The sequence below is a fragment of the Phalangium opilio genome, unplaced genomic scaffold, assembly GCF_054372755.1.
Source record: "Phalangium opilio isolate 3A_F unplaced genomic scaffold, DU_Popi_V2 ptg000042l_1, whole genome shotgun sequence".
In the NCBI taxonomy this organism is placed as follows: domain Eukaryota; kingdom Metazoa; phylum Arthropoda; class Arachnida; order Opiliones; family Phalangiidae; genus Phalangium; species Phalangium opilio.
The window spans coordinates 8,611,496-8,630,775 of record NW_028324166.1 but is presented as its reverse complement, the minus strand read 5'-3'; the positions used below and the strand labels follow the sequence as shown (position 1 = coordinate 8,630,775).

Here is a 19,280-nt window from a genome sequence, read left to right as displayed (position 1 = left end):
AGATAAATCTTACCAATGTTATAAAATATAAATATACATGTAAAAACAACTTCAAAAGTTAAAGATAAATTACACAGGAATGAAAAAAATACTGTTTCACCATTACCAATAAAACTACTGACACAAAAATCTGTGTGCCCTTCACTTTATGCCTTCATTACGCTTAGGTGGTTGTGGTTCGATGTTATCAAAGTAACAACATGGAAACAGGGAAAGATTTGACGTTTAATTCTTAATTCGGCAATTACAATTGTTTTTTAATTTTTTATACAAATATGTCAAGCACATTATTAACGTGAAAATATATAACTTACTCAACATTAAACGATGTTACCTTAACAAGCGGCTGTCTCAATTTTTTTTTTTTATTAGGAGAAAAAGGCCAAGAGGGAAATATTCCGCGGGCCCGCCCAATACACAGTGTTCAATTTTTTATAAATATACAGTGTTATTATGTACATAAATTAGGTATTATTAGTTTTTTCGTTGTTTGTAATTTTTTTTTTGGTGAGTCAGGTTCCAAAGTATTCCCGCAAGAGCAGCCTCTTGGGGGGTGGTATCCTCTGGAGGACGTCCTGGTATTGAAGGGTCGTTTTGAGGACTCGGTTGAGGAGCAATGTGAAGAGTGAGATAATTTCCTCAAAGGCAGGCGGGGACGGTTTTGCAAGAATCAAGACGGTTTCGTAGAGCATGCTGAGAATGTCGTCGAGTGATTGTTGAGGCGGTTGGGGACCGGCGGGGGCCCACGGCGCTGGAGGAGGAGTGGTGCGAGTATGAGGAGCGGCGATGCCTGTCGGTAGAGGGGGAAAGTTGCTGAGGGTCGGTTGCGGGGCGGGTGGCTGATGGGATTGTCGGTGGGCTTTGATAGCATCCGGGCGGGAGAGATTGTGTCGGTCTTGGAGGCGTAGGATGGAGAGTTCGGTCTGTCGGTGAGGGCACTTGGCGGCTGTGGCAATGTGATCAAGGGCGCCGCAGTTAGCGCACTGCTTCGAGCCCTGACAATCCTGAGCCTCCGCGTGGCTGACACCACACGTGACACAGCGGAAAGGGCTCTTGCAGTACTTGGCGGGATGGCCGAATCGGCGACAGTTTTTGCATTGGAGTGGTTGGCGTTCATACGGGGATACTTTGTAGCGGCGGTAGTACATGCGGAGTTCTGAAGGAACTGCGGCTTGTCCGAAGTTGAGCAAATAGGTGTTGGTGGTCCCTAAACGGGACACTTGAGTGCAGGGAATGTGTTGTCGTGTCAATGCGTCGCTAATAAGGGCTTCATCGAGCGTATCCGGAACCCGATAAATGACCCCCTTATTACCAGGTTCATGGGTCGGTCCCGGGTAGGAAATAGAAAATTCGACACCGTCGATCGGACCCCAGCTGAGGAGGTTATCATGTTGCCTTTGCGTTAAGGGCACCACCAGCAGAGCGCCACCTTTCAGGACCCGAAGGTCTTTCACCGCTCCGATGGTGTTGTCGAATTGCTGACATATGTAAATAAAGTCGACGCCATGGAAGGTACGTACATTGCTGTCTTGTGTAGCCGTGGCAATCGGCCCATCTCGGGTAACGGCGGGTTGGAGTATCAACGGTTTGACCTGAATAGAGGAGGCCGAAGTTTCCAAGTCGTCGGTGCTGTGTCCGTTGTCCGTGTCAGAGTGGGAGGCATCGTCGGTTTTGGGCGAGGTCGAGGCTTCGCGCTGTTGTTTTTTCCGTTTTCGAGGCATAAAGGGGGAAAGGGGAGGAGGGAAGAAAAGGAGCTAAAGTAACGGGGTCGAAAACACCAGTTAAGCGGAGCGCAAGAGAGGCGACCGAACGTCTCGCTGTCAAAATGTCGAGTGGCTGTCTCAAATACGTAGACATCATTTAAAATTAAAAAAGAGCAGACGGCACGAAATTACTATTCAGTTCATATGATAGGTGGCGTTAATAGCTTAAACGTTTCCGGTGAAAGGTTGCAGCACTGACCTTTGACGACAAATTTACACTGTACACTGACCTTACACCGAAATTTGGTTCAACTTGAAACTCAAACTGAACTGAATTCAAAGGCTTATTTTTGCCGGTTGAACCTCCAATCACTGAGCCAAGGCATGTAACGTCATCGGTAGACGTAGCCAATTAAAATGCCAAGGGCAATGGTTGGCGGTCCAACCAGCGAGCCAAGAGCAGAAGGAGGAGCTTAACTTTTCTGTAGAATTAGGCCGCGGTGGCCAGCCTAATATCCCATCTGCTGAGCGAAATTAGGTCTCTAGCACGAGACCTGCAGGGACCATTGACTAACTGTTTTGTCTGTCTCTGGCCCTCCATGTTATGCCAGAGCTGGTTTTGTATGACAGTCAACCTGTCATGCAGACTCCGTTAGACGTGCCCGTAGAGGATGGGGACGGCCGGCTCCGGCCCCAAGAGCTTGGCCTCCGCGGCCCTTTTCGCAAAACTATCGGCTTGCTCATTGCCATAATATCCGCTATGCCCTGTTGCAGGACGCCAGCCGCGCTAGCAGATCAAGGCAGCTGCGCACCAGTTGAGAGGTAAACTGACACTGGTTCAGCGCGTTCGTGGCGGCCTGACTGTCAGAGTAAATTCTCACAGTCCGTCCGGTATACCCTTTGATAATCCAGTAGTCTGCGCAATAACAGATCGCGGCAATTTCCGCCTGGAACACGCTAGCAAAGGTGCCCAGGCAAGCAGAAAAGCCGACCCTTGTGGTTAGGCAGTAATAACCAGCGCCAGCGCCGGAATCAGTCTTGGAACCATCGGTTAGAAGCCAGTTAGTAAAGACTGGTGTTGGCAGATGAATGGCCAAATTTCCGTGAACCGCGAACGCGTTCCGGAAATTGGGTATTTGTTTGCTCCGATTTGTAAACTGCGAACGCGGTCACGTGGGGTCTGACAGACAGACAGACACAGAGACAGACACGGCCGGTGTAATACCTCTCCGGGACTACGTCACTCACATATTAACACATTTTTCACTTCATTTGGTTTAGTAATGCGACATACGTGGCGTAATTTTGCCTATTTTTAGCACCATTAAACTAAAATCCAACAGATTTCCTGAAAAAGATGTTAAAAAGCACTACAAATGGTGCATAAATGCTTAATATTTCCTTTATAGTTGCAAATAATGTTTGTAAATGGCGTGAATTGATCATAAAAATGGTGTCATTTATGGCACCGAAAAAACAGCATATATGGTGTTAGAATGCACCGTCACTTTTTACAGTGTGGGAAGTCAGACTATTTGATCAGTCCTTAGTTATCCATTATCCGCAGTAGGCACGTGACTAGGGTCCCCAGATGGATTAACGTACATATTGGGTAACCCAAAGTCATAAATGGACAAGAAATGTCACTTCCTCTATGCTTGTTCCCAACAGACTTATTCTATCTTCAATTGAGGTTTACCGTCTTGGATTTGGTTTTAGAAGAGATAAGTTTTCTCAGAAGTGGATCATATTACAGCTCCCTAGAAGTACTGAACGATATAACATCGCCGTGCATCAGCATTGTCTCCTATCTCTGAAGAGAAAGGGGTATATGCGAAACGCAGCGGCAAATTTGTGAACTAAACCAGAGGAATGATTTTGGCGCGAAAGAAATTTTTAATAAGCGGGGCAAGCAAACGGAAGTAAGTGTTAGCCAATGAGGAAAGGTTTGAGAGAGAAGAGCGCGGAAGGAAACAAGTTGTTCCATACAGAGTGTTGGGTTGTGAATATAATAGTAGAAGCCCCTTTTATTTTTCCGATTTTAAAAAATAATTGGCGGTCTATAGGTATTTTTTAAACGCTTGTGTTGAAAAGGAAATTAATATGAATTCAAATGATCAAAATAGCCTTCATCATGCTAGAATATTTTTAATGTATCCTTAGTACAGCACCGAGCTTCCACCGATCTAAAGGTTTTTAGCGGGGATAGTTGGACCGATTTATTACTAATTAAAGGTTATGTGCGTCGACATAGAAATTTGTTTTCCTTTTTTAAGTATGACAAATTTTTTCAATGCTTTAACGTTTTCCGTTTGCGAAGGATGATGGTCAATATTTTTCAGTTTTACAAAACGTTTTAGTCGCTTACGGTTAAGTGCTTTTAATATCACATAGATCGTGTTCAGATGTCTCTTTAATTTGGGCATTGCAATTAGTTACATTGATCCTAGGCGTTTTACCTAATTAGCAAAGAAACATAAGCCATTCTAAATCAAAACTATAACGCGATAACAAGCTTCACACTAATCATGACACTGACGGCGGTCCGACAGCCATTATCATCAACCGGAACTTCCGTAGGTTAAACTAACTCAAGATCCGCCTTAATGGGAAAACTATACTTGTAAAACTGAGCTATAGATGGCGGGCTTGGATGTCTTGGAAGAAAACGCTGTTTACAAAAGCATAACCTACGTCCAGTACTTATAGGGAGCTGTAATATGATTCACTTATGGTTTTCTTTAAAGCCTTGATGTGATTTTCTACTTTGTAATTTGTGATTTAGACCTATCGTATCTTTCGTCAAATTGAAATGAATTCTTCTATTGGTTTAAGGATTCTACTATTTTTACGAGGATAAATTGTTAAATAAATTTTAGTCGTTAAGTTCAACTCGTATAATCTGTAATCAGCGATCCAAAGATTATTTATCAATCTTCCCGATGAATAAGGACAAAATGTACAGTTCAGATTAAACCATTTTTATTCGCTGGAGTCTGGCATTTTGCTATTCAGCTCCAATGTAGAGGAATTCGTTCTGAAATAAACAAGTTTGTGTTTTTTCGTGTGAAAGTCGATCAAGGTCCTTTTATGTACTGTTTCAAAATATCACCATAGCGCTTTACTGGAAAACATTGAAAGTATTAGTTTGACGCCCGAAAACATCACAGTGACTAGTCTGTGAAACAAGTTGTTCTAAGTTAGTGTTATTCATCTTCAAATGGGTTCCCTCATATTGGATGACTTTTGTAAATCTCCTTTTTGGGTAAGGTACTTGTTTATTACTTTAAGATCTTATTATATTGATGGCATTTGCGTTTAATTATGAGCTCTAATTAAATTCAACAGGACTCGAATTTAACATGGTACACTGATGATCCGGACTTTACTCCGTGTTTTCAAAAGACCATCTTGGTCTGGGTGCCATGCGCGATACTCTGGTTGTTCCTCCCCTTGGAATTCGCGCTGATTGCCAAGTCTGAACGGCGAAGTGCCCGTTGTTCTAATCTTTCCATTACTAAAAGTGTAAGTCCTTATGAGCTAGGATCATCGTTGTAAGTCACAAAATGCACTGCACTATATAGTTGAGCGCGTTTTCGGCACTGACTATTCCTTCTCATTGGAAATTATTTTAAAGACGAATGTCCGAAAAGTTGTTAAAACATATAGGTACTACTTTTGGTTTGTGTTTCCAGCTGTTTGTTTTGTTACTGGAGGCAATTAGCGTCTTAAAATTTGGCAAACAAATATACTACGGTGACTTTCAAGTAGTTGGCAATTTGGCAGTCGTCCTTCAATTCGGAACTTACGTAAGACAAATTAAAACAAGTTGGGAAAGCCAAAATATTACCTCTCCGAGTGGAGATGACTATCACTACCCCTTAAACAACCTAAATATATGCATCTTTCGCTTTTTTTAATTCTTTGCAAGTGCAGGAATTCAATTTTAAAATAGTCAATTGTTCAAGCCTTTTCAATATCTCTCAATTGCTGGGGAAACTCTACTCTCTTGCTATACCTCAACCGTATTCTTAGTCTACCAGTATGATTTGTAACATTTGTCCATATCAAAGCTGAATCATACATCGCCACACAAAAAGCAAATGTCCCCAAAACATGGAAGCCACAACCCAATCACACATAAGCTAGGCTCGTACTTGTTCATCGCTTTCGATGATTTCACTAATATTAGCATTAACATTTTGTACATTATTGGGTTCCTTATTAATAGATATGCCTACGCCTACAGTACTTTCAATAGAACATTTATTTAGTGCATTATCTTTCGTACGATCATGGCCAACTGGCCTCGTGGTAGGACCAACATTTTGCGTGCTAGAACCTGTTCCAGAAACAGCCTTTTTTCCGCGGCTAACGCTCTTCTCCTTTCATTTTCTCGTTTCCTAAATTCAGGATCTGACCTTTTTGCCCTCATTCTTTCCCTTGCCTTTCGTTTTCTGATTTCCTCTTTACTTAAATTATTATCTTCCTCCATTTACTTATTAATCAGTTAAATACTCACAAAGGTTAGCAAAATCAATCTCCTTAAATACTCACACAGGTTGGCAAAATCAATCTCCTTCAGTAATACGTAAGGCTTAATTATATTATTTGCCGAACAAAATTAATCGAGCAAATTTAACACTTAACTTCTTCCTTCGAAATTCTATCAAAGAATGAATCAACTATTTAAAAAAAGGGTTTTTTCGCGAATAGGGCGCTATCATACCAACAGCAATTCCGTCATATTTAAAAAATATACATTGCCAACACTTTTTTCAAATAAAGAATGATAAAAGTGCGTAAAAAAAGGTCTTTCACAAATAGGCCTAGGGGGCGTATAAACTAAACAGCAACAACGCTCTACAGCTACACTAATCTTACACAAACAAGGAGTACTATAAACCCACTACTGGAAGCGGTATTTTTATTCAAACGTAAAACAATTTCGCTTAAGCTTAACATCTCTAGACATCGGTAAAAATGTCTCTATCACTCCTAGACATTATAACTCAAATTCATCTGATTATGTTTTAACAAGGTTAAATCTAACTGGGAGTAAGATGAAAGGAGTAGAAGCTTATCTGTCTAAGGAAATATGAAATTTTATCTTAACAGTTCGTTAAATCATAAGTTTATAACGAAAAAACGCGGAAGGGGAAAACGAGCAGACAACTGCGATTTTTGGGGGTAGAAGGTTAAGAGCGCCATCTGTCGTCCGTGCCAAAGTTGAACTTCCACTCGAAACGCAATGAGAAAGTGGATAAAATAATGCCATCAGCTATTTAACTGCGTCGATATATTTAACGACTTGACCCATGACATGCCCATAACACTGGCTTCTATGAATCCTATTTATTCTTGGATGCTAGGAAACTTGGTAGACGTAACAGTCTGTACCAAGTACCCAAGCATCCTTCAATAAACGCCTGGCAACATTGTGGTACGCATGGTACAACTAAAAAATAGGATGTGTATCTATCTTTCCAGTCACTCCAAGTCGTTAAGCCCTCATTACAGAGGATTTGAAACACTATCGTAATTCCAAGTGTCTCGAATCTCTAAGTTCCTGTCCATTATGAACAGTGCTGAGAGAATGATACATCAGAAAGAGCCATTCAAATCGAATTGCCGAAAATATTATCCATATTTTCATTTCATATAACCAGGGGTAAATAACGAAAGGAGTTAGAGACGCTAGCTTCCGTAGTGTAGAATACAGTGGGACTTTCAAACGTAGACACAGAAAAGAGAAAACGCCTCGGTCGCGCCGCCTATAATTCAAAATAAGTATGATATTTTCCAACCAATAGCGTGGCAGTAAAGATTCGAAAGGCATGCTGGGATATCGATTTTCTAATGTCTGCTAGTATTCGTCTGCTTACGACTGAGTGACAATTAGACTTAGAGTAAAGTTTATTCATTAAGGTGCACTTGAATTAGAAACATGCAACTTTAAAGTTGGTAAATTCCTTATTCGATAATGAAATGGAATTAAATGTCGTTTTTGCATCCTTCAATACAGTTTTAGTTGTTTTAATTTCTTTAGTCACAGATACAGTCGATGATCCTGATCCCACAGTTCCCACTAAGCCTTGGCTCACTGGGCCGACTCTGTCTGTAACCGCGCACTTACGGCAAAACAAGTTTGATCACATTTTGAGGATTTCCCCGGCTTCAAATTGCAAATTGTTGACTTATCTTTCTTCTTTAAATCGCTATTTACTCGCGATTGAATATAATAATTATATTGGGTTGATTTATGAGACGACTTCACAACATCGACACCCGCCATTTTACTTTACCCAGAATACCTTGCGGAGCGAGATTTTAAGGCAAAACTTTTAAGGTTCTGGTCTTATTTACAATACAGTTCCAAAGATGGCACTACGTTAGTTACAAATTCTATGACGTTTCAAGGTCCCACTGTATTCTACACTACGGAAGCTAGCGTCTCTAACTCCTTTCGTTATTTACCCCTGATATAACAGAGAGAGAGGAGCTTCCCATTTTGGTTGTTGTTCTCAAAAATATATCGCAATGCACGGGCCTAGATAGATACAGGAGGCAATGTAGGAAATATAACGCAATGCACGGGCCTAAAAAAATATAAGAGACAATGTACGAAATATAACGCAATGCACGGGCCTTGAAAGATATAGGAGGCAATGATTTAACGACTTCGGTACTTGGGTTTATCTTTAATATTTAAATAAATATAATTATTTTTAATTATTTTAATCGCCAGTAAATAACTTTAAAAATAGTTAAATCGTTTAAAATAAAGTTGTTCCTATTATCTTTCGAAACTATGCTAATATTGACGTTAAAAGTGAAGGGTACCCCTCTTGCCCGCTTTTTTCAAATTTTGGGGTATATATACGTTTCGTTTCCATTATAATAATAGATAAAAACGCATTCGCGTGAACCTTTGGTGGAAGCCCTGCCATTGGGAGGCTAGACGTTTCTCGTAACCCTAGCCGATCGCCGCGTATATCTTAAAACCAAATAATAGATAAAAACGCATTTGCGTGGACCGATGGTGGAAGCCCTGCCATTGGGAGGCTAGACGTTTCTCGTAACCCTAGCCGATCGCCGCGTATATCTTAAAACCAAATAATAGATAAAAACGCATTTGCGTGGACTGATGGTGGAAGCCCTGCCATTGGGAGGCTAGACGTTTCTCGTAACCCTAGCCGATCGCCGCGTATATCTTGAAACCAAACGATGACGGAGGAAAAGAAGCCAGAATGTACTGACTGGCGTCCATGTGGAATGGACAAAAGACCTGAAGATGGTGGTGCATTGAAGCTGGTGTCAATGTGTAATTGACAAAGAACAGAAGATGGTGGTGCGTAGAAGCTGGTGTCAATGTGGAATTGACGAAGGACAGAAGATGGTGGTGCATAGAAGCTGGTGTCAAGGTGAAATTGACGAAGAACAGAAGATGGTGGTGCTTGGAAGCTAGCAAATACAGACTAGTGTCCATGTGGGATGGACAAAGACTAGCAGATTGTGGTCCTTAGAAGCCAGTTAGTAAAGACTAGTTTTGGTAGATGAATGGCCAAATTTCCGTGAACCGCGAACGCGTTCCGGAAATCGGGTATTTGTTTGCTCCGATACGCAAACTGCGAACGCGGTCACGTGGGGTCTGACAGACACACAGACAGACAGACAGACAGACAGACAGACACGGCCGGTGTAATACCTCTCCGTGACATACGTCACTCGGAGAGGTAAAAATCCAAACGTTTTGATGAATTAACTTAAACTCTCGTGTTGCAGATCTTGGCGTTATTCCTCATAATTTACAGCAGAGGGGGTGCACGGTGCTGTCCGGAATCCTGACAATGTTTTGGTTCTTCTTAACAATAACGCAAACTATCACACTGAGATCCACCATCATGAAATACTATTTACAAGTAAACGAAAGTTCCAGTTAATATTTTATAATAATATTACGGCAAAATAAAAACGTGAATTATTTCAGAACGACAAAGATGACTATTTCGGGTTGGTAATTGAGTCGGTAATTTACCCTTTAGTAGTAGTTACGCTAGTATTACACACATTGAGTGACGCTTCTCCATACTACGAACAACACACGAACGCAATTGAAGTCAAAATGGTAATAATCCATACATTTTGTTGTTTATATAAGTTTTACACTGGCGCTGTTGCCTTCTCGCTTTTCGTTCTTGATTTAACTTTCATAGAACTAATAGGAATAATTGTGCTCCCTTTTGTACTATGTTGATTTCTATGCGATATTTGTCGGCCGGGATCGAGTACTATATATCCGTCAGACTCATAATTCTGACGCCTTTCGAAAACTGGGATTTCATTGATTAGTAGTAACGCGAGGTCGGGTACGCGGGCAAGGTTCAACGTGCACCGAGATAGATTATTCGCCAGGTAAAATTCGTCATACATAATGAAAGTCTAGCTCTTCCCACAAAATTCGTCTAGATACGATGCAAAATCATTCCTATAAGCTGTATGTATGCCTGTTATGGAACATACGCACTTAAATTTTCTATTTAAGTTCCTTAACATAAAGATAATTATTTTAAAACATAAAGAAATCAAGGGAAGATGGTGCATCGTTTTGTTCTCGCGTGGTTCATTCATGGCTTACCAGGTAAATCTGGTCCCGTTCTTACGTTCTCACATATATTGCCCTCCAGACAGTGCAGGTAATTGTATTTTAATTCTAACTTCCAAGTTTTTCATTTTATTTTTCAACGAATTGAAGCGCCCTGTGGAAAGGTTGGAAGAAAAACCTGGAGCCATCGGATGTGTACGACTTGAATGACTCGGAGCGAGCGCTGACTGTGTCGTGCCTTTTCGAAAAACACTGGAAACCCCAAGATGAGACAAATATTGTTAGCGATGAAATGGAAATGAAAAGTTTTTCGGAAGAACCAAAAAGAACCGAATATCTCAGAAAGTCAATCATTCGGCCGTTGTTGAGGACAGTCGGGCCTTGCTTGATATCTGGAGTGGTGTTTCAAGTTCTGTCCGACGTAGTGTCTATTGGTCCTGCCCTTTTCACAGGGTAAACAATTTCACATTTTAAATTTTTAACCATACAGAGTGTTTCTGATAATTCCGGAATAAATTCAGGGGATTTTCATTTTCTTTATGCGATTTGAGTTAAAAATGTTTTGTTACACAGAAAAAAGGGTGTTTATATTTTCAACATCTAAACATGTTTTGAAGTTAAACGTTGGTGTGAGGTAATGTTTATTGCTTCAATATTACATCTCTGTTTCTCTAAGGATCCTTATACATGTGTTCCAAATAGGAACACTTCTTATTTTATCACGTTTAAGAGGTAAACACAGAATAATCTTAACACTAAGCTAAACATCAACGCTTACCAGGTGTTATTTAACGTAACATGTTTTTAATACGTTGGTATATAGCTTAAATTTTTTTAAATCTTTATTTTAAGAAGAATTATAATATTTTAAAAAAACAACTAAAAAGTGGAGGTATATTTTACAACAAGGTGATTAATCTAACACCTTGTGGCTATATTAATAATGTAAGACACAATGACTTTCATTTTATATTGAGAAAAGGACTTCCTTGACTCAAATTTTGAGCAAAATATATGTTTAAAGTGATGGTTCGACTTGAAGAATTAATAAGCTTTCTTGGCTTTAATACTAGAACAACATTTCCAACAGGTCGGCTAGATTTGTTTAAATAGGTATATTCCCATTGCGCAGAATTCCATTAGACCAGAAGTTGATGACTGGGAAGTATTGGACACTAAGGCATTATATAGTATCCATCCCTGCAAGTCAAAATTGCCTATGGCAATCGTAAAAGAGGGTCGAAAGTTTCCTCCCCACGACGAAAACTATCTAATCTACTGAAAAAATCCCACGCCGAGAGGCTGTGGCACTCAAACTGTGGGGCGTGTTCAAAACTTCTTCAGCGCCAATCGTTGAAAAGCCGTCTGGCTAGAACTCTATGAAAATCCATTACAATCCGTGGGCCTAGGACCCCACACTAGTTTGACCGTAATTTCTAGCAGTCTATTAAAACAGCTGTTCTTGTCACCGTTTCTGATTCGTTACCTCAAACCACAGGACACACCTTAAAGTTTCGTTTCTTACCCGCTGCTGGCGCGCAAATCAGCCTGCCAACTCAAAATGAGGGAAATGCCGTAGGTGGCGCGGTGATCGGACCTAATAAGAATTTGGCTAACAGAGATGGTTCCGGATATGGTTAGAGTCCAATACTTCCCAGGATAAGAAGTCATAAACTTCTGATTAGACCGAATCCCGCCGAAGTTTCTAATGAATTTAGCCCAACCGCGGTTGTTGGTATTTACAATTCAAACGACGCTATTTGTTGAATTAAGCAACCTCAAAAGTGCTAGCGTTTTCAATACATTCGTGCTGCCTTGGAAACGCCACTATTTGACAACTATGTAACAAGATGATAATAAAAAACGACCTCGAGAAGTTTTCAACACCGTGTTTTTTAAATACTGTATATAATATAACAGTATATAGAAAAACTGAAAATTGGACTTGGGTTAAGCACTAAAAAAAAAAAAACAATTCCGTCCAATAAAACGTTTTTGTTCAAAACCAGGTTAGGTTAGTAATATTTTATAAATCATTTAACATTGTTACGCCTTTCCCAAAATATTGATATTTATCTTCATTGACTTATCCACTACCTCCTATATAAGAATAAAGGCCCGAGTATGCTCCCTCGTCAGATGGGGATTTAAACTTGTATATAATTGTGCGGTTTCCCCGTGAGGTGGAGCTCGTTTCAGGATTTCTTATTTCAAATCACGCCCGTTCGCATTAGCACAATGACTTTGACAATTTGGCCAACATTGGTTAATTAGAACTATTTTATGTTTGATATTAATAGACTTAATTCAATACCAGTCTCATACTTTTAATTTATAATTGTAGGTAAGCTTAAAAAACAGGTGTTATTAAAGTTGAAAAATAATTTTATTAAAACTCAGTGCATCAGTTTCAATTTTAAACTTTTAAATAGACCAAGGGTTAAATGCAACCTTCAAATTTTAAAAAATGCTTTTTAGGTCAATATATAATACAAGCAAATCGATAATCAAATAAATATTTAGTACTTTTTTAGTTTTTTGAAAGAAAACGTTAAAGAAATTACCCTAACGCATAATTCACAAATGTGACCAGAGAGAATTTATAAATACTATTATATATTATAAATTCTCTCTGATGCGACGAACAAAAGGACTCGACTGTCTCGAGCAGTCCCAATCCGCCAAGACAACCATGAGAGCCTCTCGTCCCTGCTACAGACGTCACAGACACGTGATAGCTGTGACGTCAAAGTCTGAAAACGAGCGCCGCGCTGCGTCTAAAACCCGCGAATTAAAATGCCTCATTTCGAAGATAAAAAAATTCCCATACTCGGGCCTTTATTCTTATATAGGAGGTAGTGACTTATCAAATAATATGCCTTTTCCAAAAAGTTACTGTTCGGTTAGGTTTGGTTAGGTTTGGTTTGGTTTGGTTAGGACGTCTCTTCCTCTTTGGGGCGGTTATACACTTCAAGTACAGTAAAATGTCTGGCTTAAAGTATTTTCATAATGAATATAACCTAAAAAATAAATCAATATTAGCAATTGATTTTATTATTTCATATATTGCTGATTTATTACTATTTTGTTCTTATAATAATTAGTTGTAAAATAATAATTTAGAAAATGTTTGGATCTAGTGTTCATTTTACGTAGGCCGTGAATTATTTTAAGTTAATTTAATTAAAATTCCATCGGCAAAACCCGAAGTGAGGGTTTTTCGGTGCAATCGGATTGTCCCATTTTACAGCATCGTAAATCATCCGAAGTGAGAGTTTTTCAGTCGAATGGGGTTGGTTCGGTTGAATGGGACTCGGCACAATGTTACTAAAGTGTTGAAATTAAGCTAAGTTGAAGTTCAACGGAAATTGTGATTTCCCACGAGGAGCGGCACGGGTTTTTCTGAAAACAATGTATCTTATTTCGCAGCAATTACTTCAACCTATGTATTTAAAGCGACGCAGGTCGTAACACCATTCAAAATATTTCAAGATCAACCTGAAAATATCTTTAAAACTAAGCTTATAAACCCTTAAACACGATAGGAAGCTAAGCTTATAAACCTTTAGTCATGTTTAAAACCTAAACATATAATCCTGAAAACATGTTATACAACTAGGCATATAATCCTGAAAACATGTTATACAACTAGGCATATAATCGTGTAAACACGTTTTGTTACTAAGCACTATAGCACAATAACATGACATATACCACGTTAAACATGTTTAAATACTAGATATGACAAGCGATCAACACATTTTGAACCTAAACATAAGGTGTTGCAAACCTAAACACCATTCTTATTTAAACATGAGTGTTGTTAAACATGATAAAATATCTGTTGCATTTTCGTGTTTAGGCAAGTGTTTAGTTTCTAAACACTTTTTTTTCTGTGTACAATTTGTCCAACGGGCCACTGTTTTCAAGTAAAGATACGAGTATTTTAGGGATGACTCTTTAAATCTAATTAAGAAACTGAAAAGCAATGCTATTTTAATTAAGTGGTCATCCCTAAAACACTCAAATAATTACTCGAAAACAGCGGCCCGGACGGTAAAATGTCATAGAACCTTTTCGACTCAAAATCACCCAAGTATGATCCCCTTAATTTATGCTAAACATATCGGAAACTCTCTGTAGGAAACGTCATAACATAAGTGATTATTTATGGGAAATCAAATTCAAATAAAAAGAACGAGATATTTTTCACTTAAAGCGTGAAAATAAGTTACTTTGTTGGTGTCAGTATAGTTCTTTGCTCATACTGAAGCGTAGAGTATCCAATCATACGAACAATAACATTTTCTGTTCTGAGTTAACCACACTCTAAGAAATGGAAGTGTAAAAAACGTGTTAAAACGGTGTAAACACCGTAAAAACACCCAAAAGAGAGTTTTTTTACCGTGAGTTTTTAGGGGCCAATTTAAAGTGTAAATTCGGTGTAAAATAACACTATTAAAACACCGTTCGAAATTAAACATGAAAAATTATAATACTGCGGGTTTCTTAAAAAAGGTATTTCATTTTCATTTATGTTTTAATATTAAAGTCAATCCGAACAGTAAAAAATTATTGAAAAAGTTAATTTCTAAACATTTTTTTAAAGATGATATTCATGAAAGAATATATTTTTATCCTTTAAACAAAAATTAAAAAGGAAATTGGTAATCAGGCGGTATTGTACATTCATAAAACACAGCTAAACGTGTTAGGCGACACTCTGAAACGTGTTAGATGACACTCTTAAAAGCGTTAGGCGACACTCTTGCAGTGGCGTCGCTAGGCCTTTTATGGGGGCTATAGCGCCACAAATTTCAAAGTTAGGACCCTTAAAATAATCCGTAAACTATACCAAAATATTGCTAGTAGCCTCCTAAAATTCTGTAGCAATAAAGTGTATAAAAATTACAATGAAAAGTTCGTTAAGTTTCATCTTTGTAGAGATGAATTTCAGTATCAAATAGTTGTGGGGACTAAAAGCAAACGAAAACTAAACTTACAAATAACGAGTGAAATTCTTTCATCCACAATTGTCTCAGTCAATAACTCGGTTCCGTACTCTTTATCAATAAAAGTTTTCTTTAATATACGAACAATAATATTAAGCCCCTTTCCCCCCCCCCCCAAATTTTAAACCCTAGCAACTCTATTGCATTCTTGAAAGTGCTATGCGATACTCTTAAAAGTATTGTGTGACACTAAAAGTCGAGACTAGGATAGGTACTGGCCTCACAGTAGGGCGACTATAAACGCCAGCTTGAGAGGTAAATATGTGAGACACATGTTTTTGTGACATGTCTTATCTTTGTTTTGAGAAAAATTAGTGTACAAAACGGATTTATTTTTTTAAATATTGTAGAGTAGATTAGGTCCAACCCGTTTCTGGTGCTCGAAAAACTCTTAGTGAAAAGAGATTATTAAATTTAACGAGTACGTCTTTATCTACTGCTATGATATTATTTCCTCCAAAACCAATTTAATACCCGATGAATTTGCACTGATTTAAAACTTTCTGCCTTTTCAGAAGTTATTTAGTCAGTGAAAATGGCCAACTTATCATGCAGTTTCACGCTGAATTTTAAGTCGATCAAGTGGCCAAGTTTTTACGCAGTTTCCATTGCATGCGAGAACTACCCTTGCTTAAAGGGGTATAGCTCTGCATGTTAGAACTGTCCTCTTAAGTTCTCTCAAGGTGGAACATTGCTATGAATATAGAGCTATTTGCCATAAAATCTAACACTCTTAAAGGTGTCATCAGACACTCTGAAAGGTGTCACACGACTCTAGGAAAGATGTCATGTGAGTCTAGGAAAGGTGTCATGTGACTCTAGAAAAGGTGTCAAGCGACACTCTGAAAGGTGTTATGCGACACTCTTAAAAGCGTTATTTAAACTCGGAAAGGTGCTATGCCACACCTTTTAAGGAATTGCACAACACTCATATGAGAGTAAAAAATTAACTTTTAGTTCGATATAAGAGTTAAAAAGGTGTTAAACTACACCTCTGTTGCACCATTTTATTCTTATCTTTGACACCAATTGCTCAAATAAGTGTTATTAAACCCTTTCAGGGGTGTAAATCAACACCTGTAACCGTGTCAAATTTGGACCCATATAAACTACTTTTAAAGGTGTTAAAGCACACTCCATTTTCTTAGAGTGCAGTTTACTCACTTATGTTTTCAGTTCCATTATTGATTACTCGATGAGCGAAGATCCTTTGTGGAAGGGGATTTTCTACGCTTGCCTTTATGGTTTGGCCAGTGTCGCGCAATCTTTGTTGCAAGAAGGAAGCGCCATTTTCCATACCAAACTAGGACTGAGACTCAAATCCGCCACCATGCACGTTCTGTACAAAAAGGTGAGTTAGTGTTATCTTAATAGTGAGATATTCGTTTACTTATGAGATTCGTCGAAGCAGACATTTCGCTTGACGAGCAGCGATCGACGTGACTTGACAATGGGCGAAATACTGAACACGATGTACGTGGACACGAACAGATTCGAAATTCTGTCACCACAACTGGGCCTCTTATGGTCGGTCCCGGTACAAACAGTACTGTGTTTCGCCTTCATGTATCAAGAACTGGGCTATTCAGCCTTTGCTGGCATCGTACCTATTGTCCTTCTTCTTCCATTGAACTATCTCAGTACCAATAAATACAAAGACTTTCAGGTAAATGCTATCCAACAGAAAGGGTACTATACCGTAATCAGAACCATACGCATATACAGGGTGTTTTTGAAAAGTCCATCACAAATTAAGGAGCGTGTTTATTGGACCAAACTGAGTGAAACGTATCAAAGAACATGGGGTCTACAACATTTAGTTTCGGAGATATGGCCCCCCAAACATTTGCCCCAAAAACGAGAAAATATCCCAAAATGTGGAGTAAGGGTTATTACCATTACCCAACTTGTTTCGAAGTCATAGACAATTTCAATAGCCTTGAATTTGAGAAACACTACTGTAACTTTAGATAGCAGAAGGGTATAAATGGGTAGAAGTACGCGTACGGCGGTAATGTAAAGCTAATACCAAGTGTCATAGTGTTTTAAGATTTCTCAGCACCCAGTAAAATGGTTGCGATTGAAGGTTGTGTTTGTTCAGTACGTTAGTGTTTGATGTGTCACAGAGAAAACGCCATGATACGATCCCAATGTAAATGTATTCTTTATTAGTTCTTCATTCTTAATCTGTAACAAATAACTACTACGAGAATTGTTCAAAGTGTTCACCACCCGCGTTAAGGCAAACTTGAACACGCCTTACAAACGATTCCCTAGCACGTTGCAAAATGCCTGGAGTATCGCGAATAGTTTGACAGGCATTAACGATTCGTCGACGAAGCTCGTCCACATCAGGTACTTCACTCTGATAAACTATGTCCTTCAAGTGGCCCCAAAGGAAGAAATGGCTCGGGTTAAGGTCGGGTGATCGAGCAGGTCATTCCACGGGTCCACCTCGACCTATCCACCGAAAAGGGAACGTCGCGTTAAGGTGAGCTCGGACAGCGAGACTGAAATGTGGTGGTGCACCGTCATGCATGAACCACATTCTGCGCACCAAACCTAAGGGCACGTCGTCAAGTAATTCCGGTAAAACGTCTTGTAAGAATTGTAGGTACGCCTCACCGTTTAACCTGGGCTGTAGAAAATACGGTCCAATTAAATTTTCACCTACAATACCGCACCACACGTTTAAACTAAATTGTACTTGGTGAGATTTAACGAACGTTGCGTGAGGGTTTCTTGGGGACCATTGATGCTTATTATGCAGGTTAATAATACCATCTCGCGAAAAGATAGCTTCGTCTGTGACTAACAGACTACGCGGGAAAACAATGGCGTTTATCTGAGGCTGAAACCACTGGCAAAACGCCATGCGTCGTGGGTAGACCGCGGGATTCAAACCTTGAACCTTTTGAAAATGGTAAGGATGAAACTGGTGACTTTTGAGGATTTTCCACACGAGCACGTGACCAAAGCCTAATCGCTTACCCACCTGGCGGGTACTTGCTGCTGGTTCGTCCTCGAAAATAGTAAGGACTTCGTCTTCTACGGCCTCTGGGACTTCTTGCTCTCTAGGTTGAGGTCCAGCCGGTTGGATTCATCCGTCCTGTCGTAAACGTCTGTCCACAGCCTCGAACGTCAGTCGGTTTGGTAAGCGTCTTTGCGGAAATCTTTCCTGATAAAAACGTACAGCTGCAGCAGCATTCCCCTCGGCTCGTCCATACATTAGGTTCATATCCGCATATTCGGCCCAGGTTAAACGGTGAGGCGTACCTACAATTCTTACAAGACGTTTTACCGGAATTACTTGACGACGTGCCCTTAGGTTTAGTACGCAGAATGTGGTTCATGCATGACGGTGCACCACCACATTTCAGTCTCGCTGTCAGGGCTCACCTTAACGCGACGTTCCCTTTTCGGTGGATAGGTCGAGGTGGACCCGTGGAATGACCTGCTCGATCACCCGACCTTAACCCGTGCGAATTCTTCCTTTGGGGCCACTTGAAGGACATAGTTTATCAGAGTGAAGTACCTGATGTGGAAGAGCTTCGTCGACGAATCGTTAATGCCTGTCAAACTATTGGCGATACTCCAGGCATTTTGCAACGTGTTAGGGAATCGTTTGTAAGGCGTGTTCAAGTTTGCCTTAACGCGGGTGGTGAACACTTTGAACAATTCTTGTAGTAGTTATTTGTTACAGATTAAGAATTAAGAACCAATAAAAAGTACATTTACATTGGGATCGTATCATGGCGTTTTCTCTGTGACACATCAAACACTAACGTAATGAACAAAACACAACCTTCAATCGCAACCATTTTACTGGGTGCTGAGAAATCTTAAAACACTATGACACTTGGTATTAGCTTTACATTACCGCCGTACGCGTACTTCTACCCATTTATACCCTTCTGCTATCTAAAGTTACAGTAGTGTTTCTCAAATTCAAGGCTATTG

General features: G+C 39.6%; 2 protein-coding genes and 1 long non-coding RNA gene across 4 annotated transcripts; 1 reads left to right on the top strand and 2 right to left on the bottom strand.

Moving 5' to 3' along the window:
• Nucleotides 1-495: 495 nt before the first annotated feature.
• LOC149678993 (uncharacterized) lies at nt 496-1,721 on the bottom strand. The gene has a single exon (XM_089836961.1). The coding sequence runs from the start codon at nt 1,719-1,721 to the stop codon at nt 513-515; it is 1,209 nt and encodes a 402-aa protein (XP_089693087.1). The 3' UTR covers nt 496-512.
• A 13,785-nt stretch (nt 1,722-15,506) lies between these two features.
• On the top strand, nt 15,507-16,476 carry LOC149678992 (uncharacterized). The gene is made up of 2 exons (XR_016366287.1): nt 15,507-15,741; nt 15,836-16,476. It is a non-coding gene; the product is annotated as an uncharacterized LOC149678992 (long non-coding RNA).
• Nucleotides 16,477-17,054: 578 nt separating this feature from the next.
• LOC149678991 (uncharacterized) lies at nt 17,055-18,637 on the bottom strand. Of its 2 annotated transcripts, none has more exons than XM_089836825.1 (2): nt 18,312-18,637; nt 17,055-18,231 (listed from the first exon to the last, which is right to left on the bottom strand). In XM_089836825.1, exon 2 carries the CDS (start codon nt 18,193-18,195, stop codon nt 17,758-17,760), a length of 438 nt encoding a protein of 145 aa, XP_089692951.1. In that variant the 5' UTR covers nt 18,196-18,231; nt 18,312-18,637; the 3' UTR covers nt 17,055-17,757. The 2 variants fall into 2 exon arrangements, with proteins under 2 accessions (XP_089692951.1, XP_089692950.1); XM_089836824.1 differs by having other exon boundaries at nt 18,316-18,637.
• Between the last annotated feature and the right edge of the window lie 643 nt (nt 18,638-19,280).

Excerpts from the sequence above, each read along its gene's own strand:
- LOC149678993 (XM_089836961.1), bottom strand. The coding sequence starts at position 1,721 with ATGCCTCGAAAACGGAAAAAACAACAGCGCGAAGCCTCGACCTCGCCC.
- LOC149678991 (XM_089836825.1), bottom strand. The coding sequence starts at position 18,195 with ATGGCGTTTTGCCAGTGGTTTCAGCCTCAGATAAACGCCATTGTTTTC.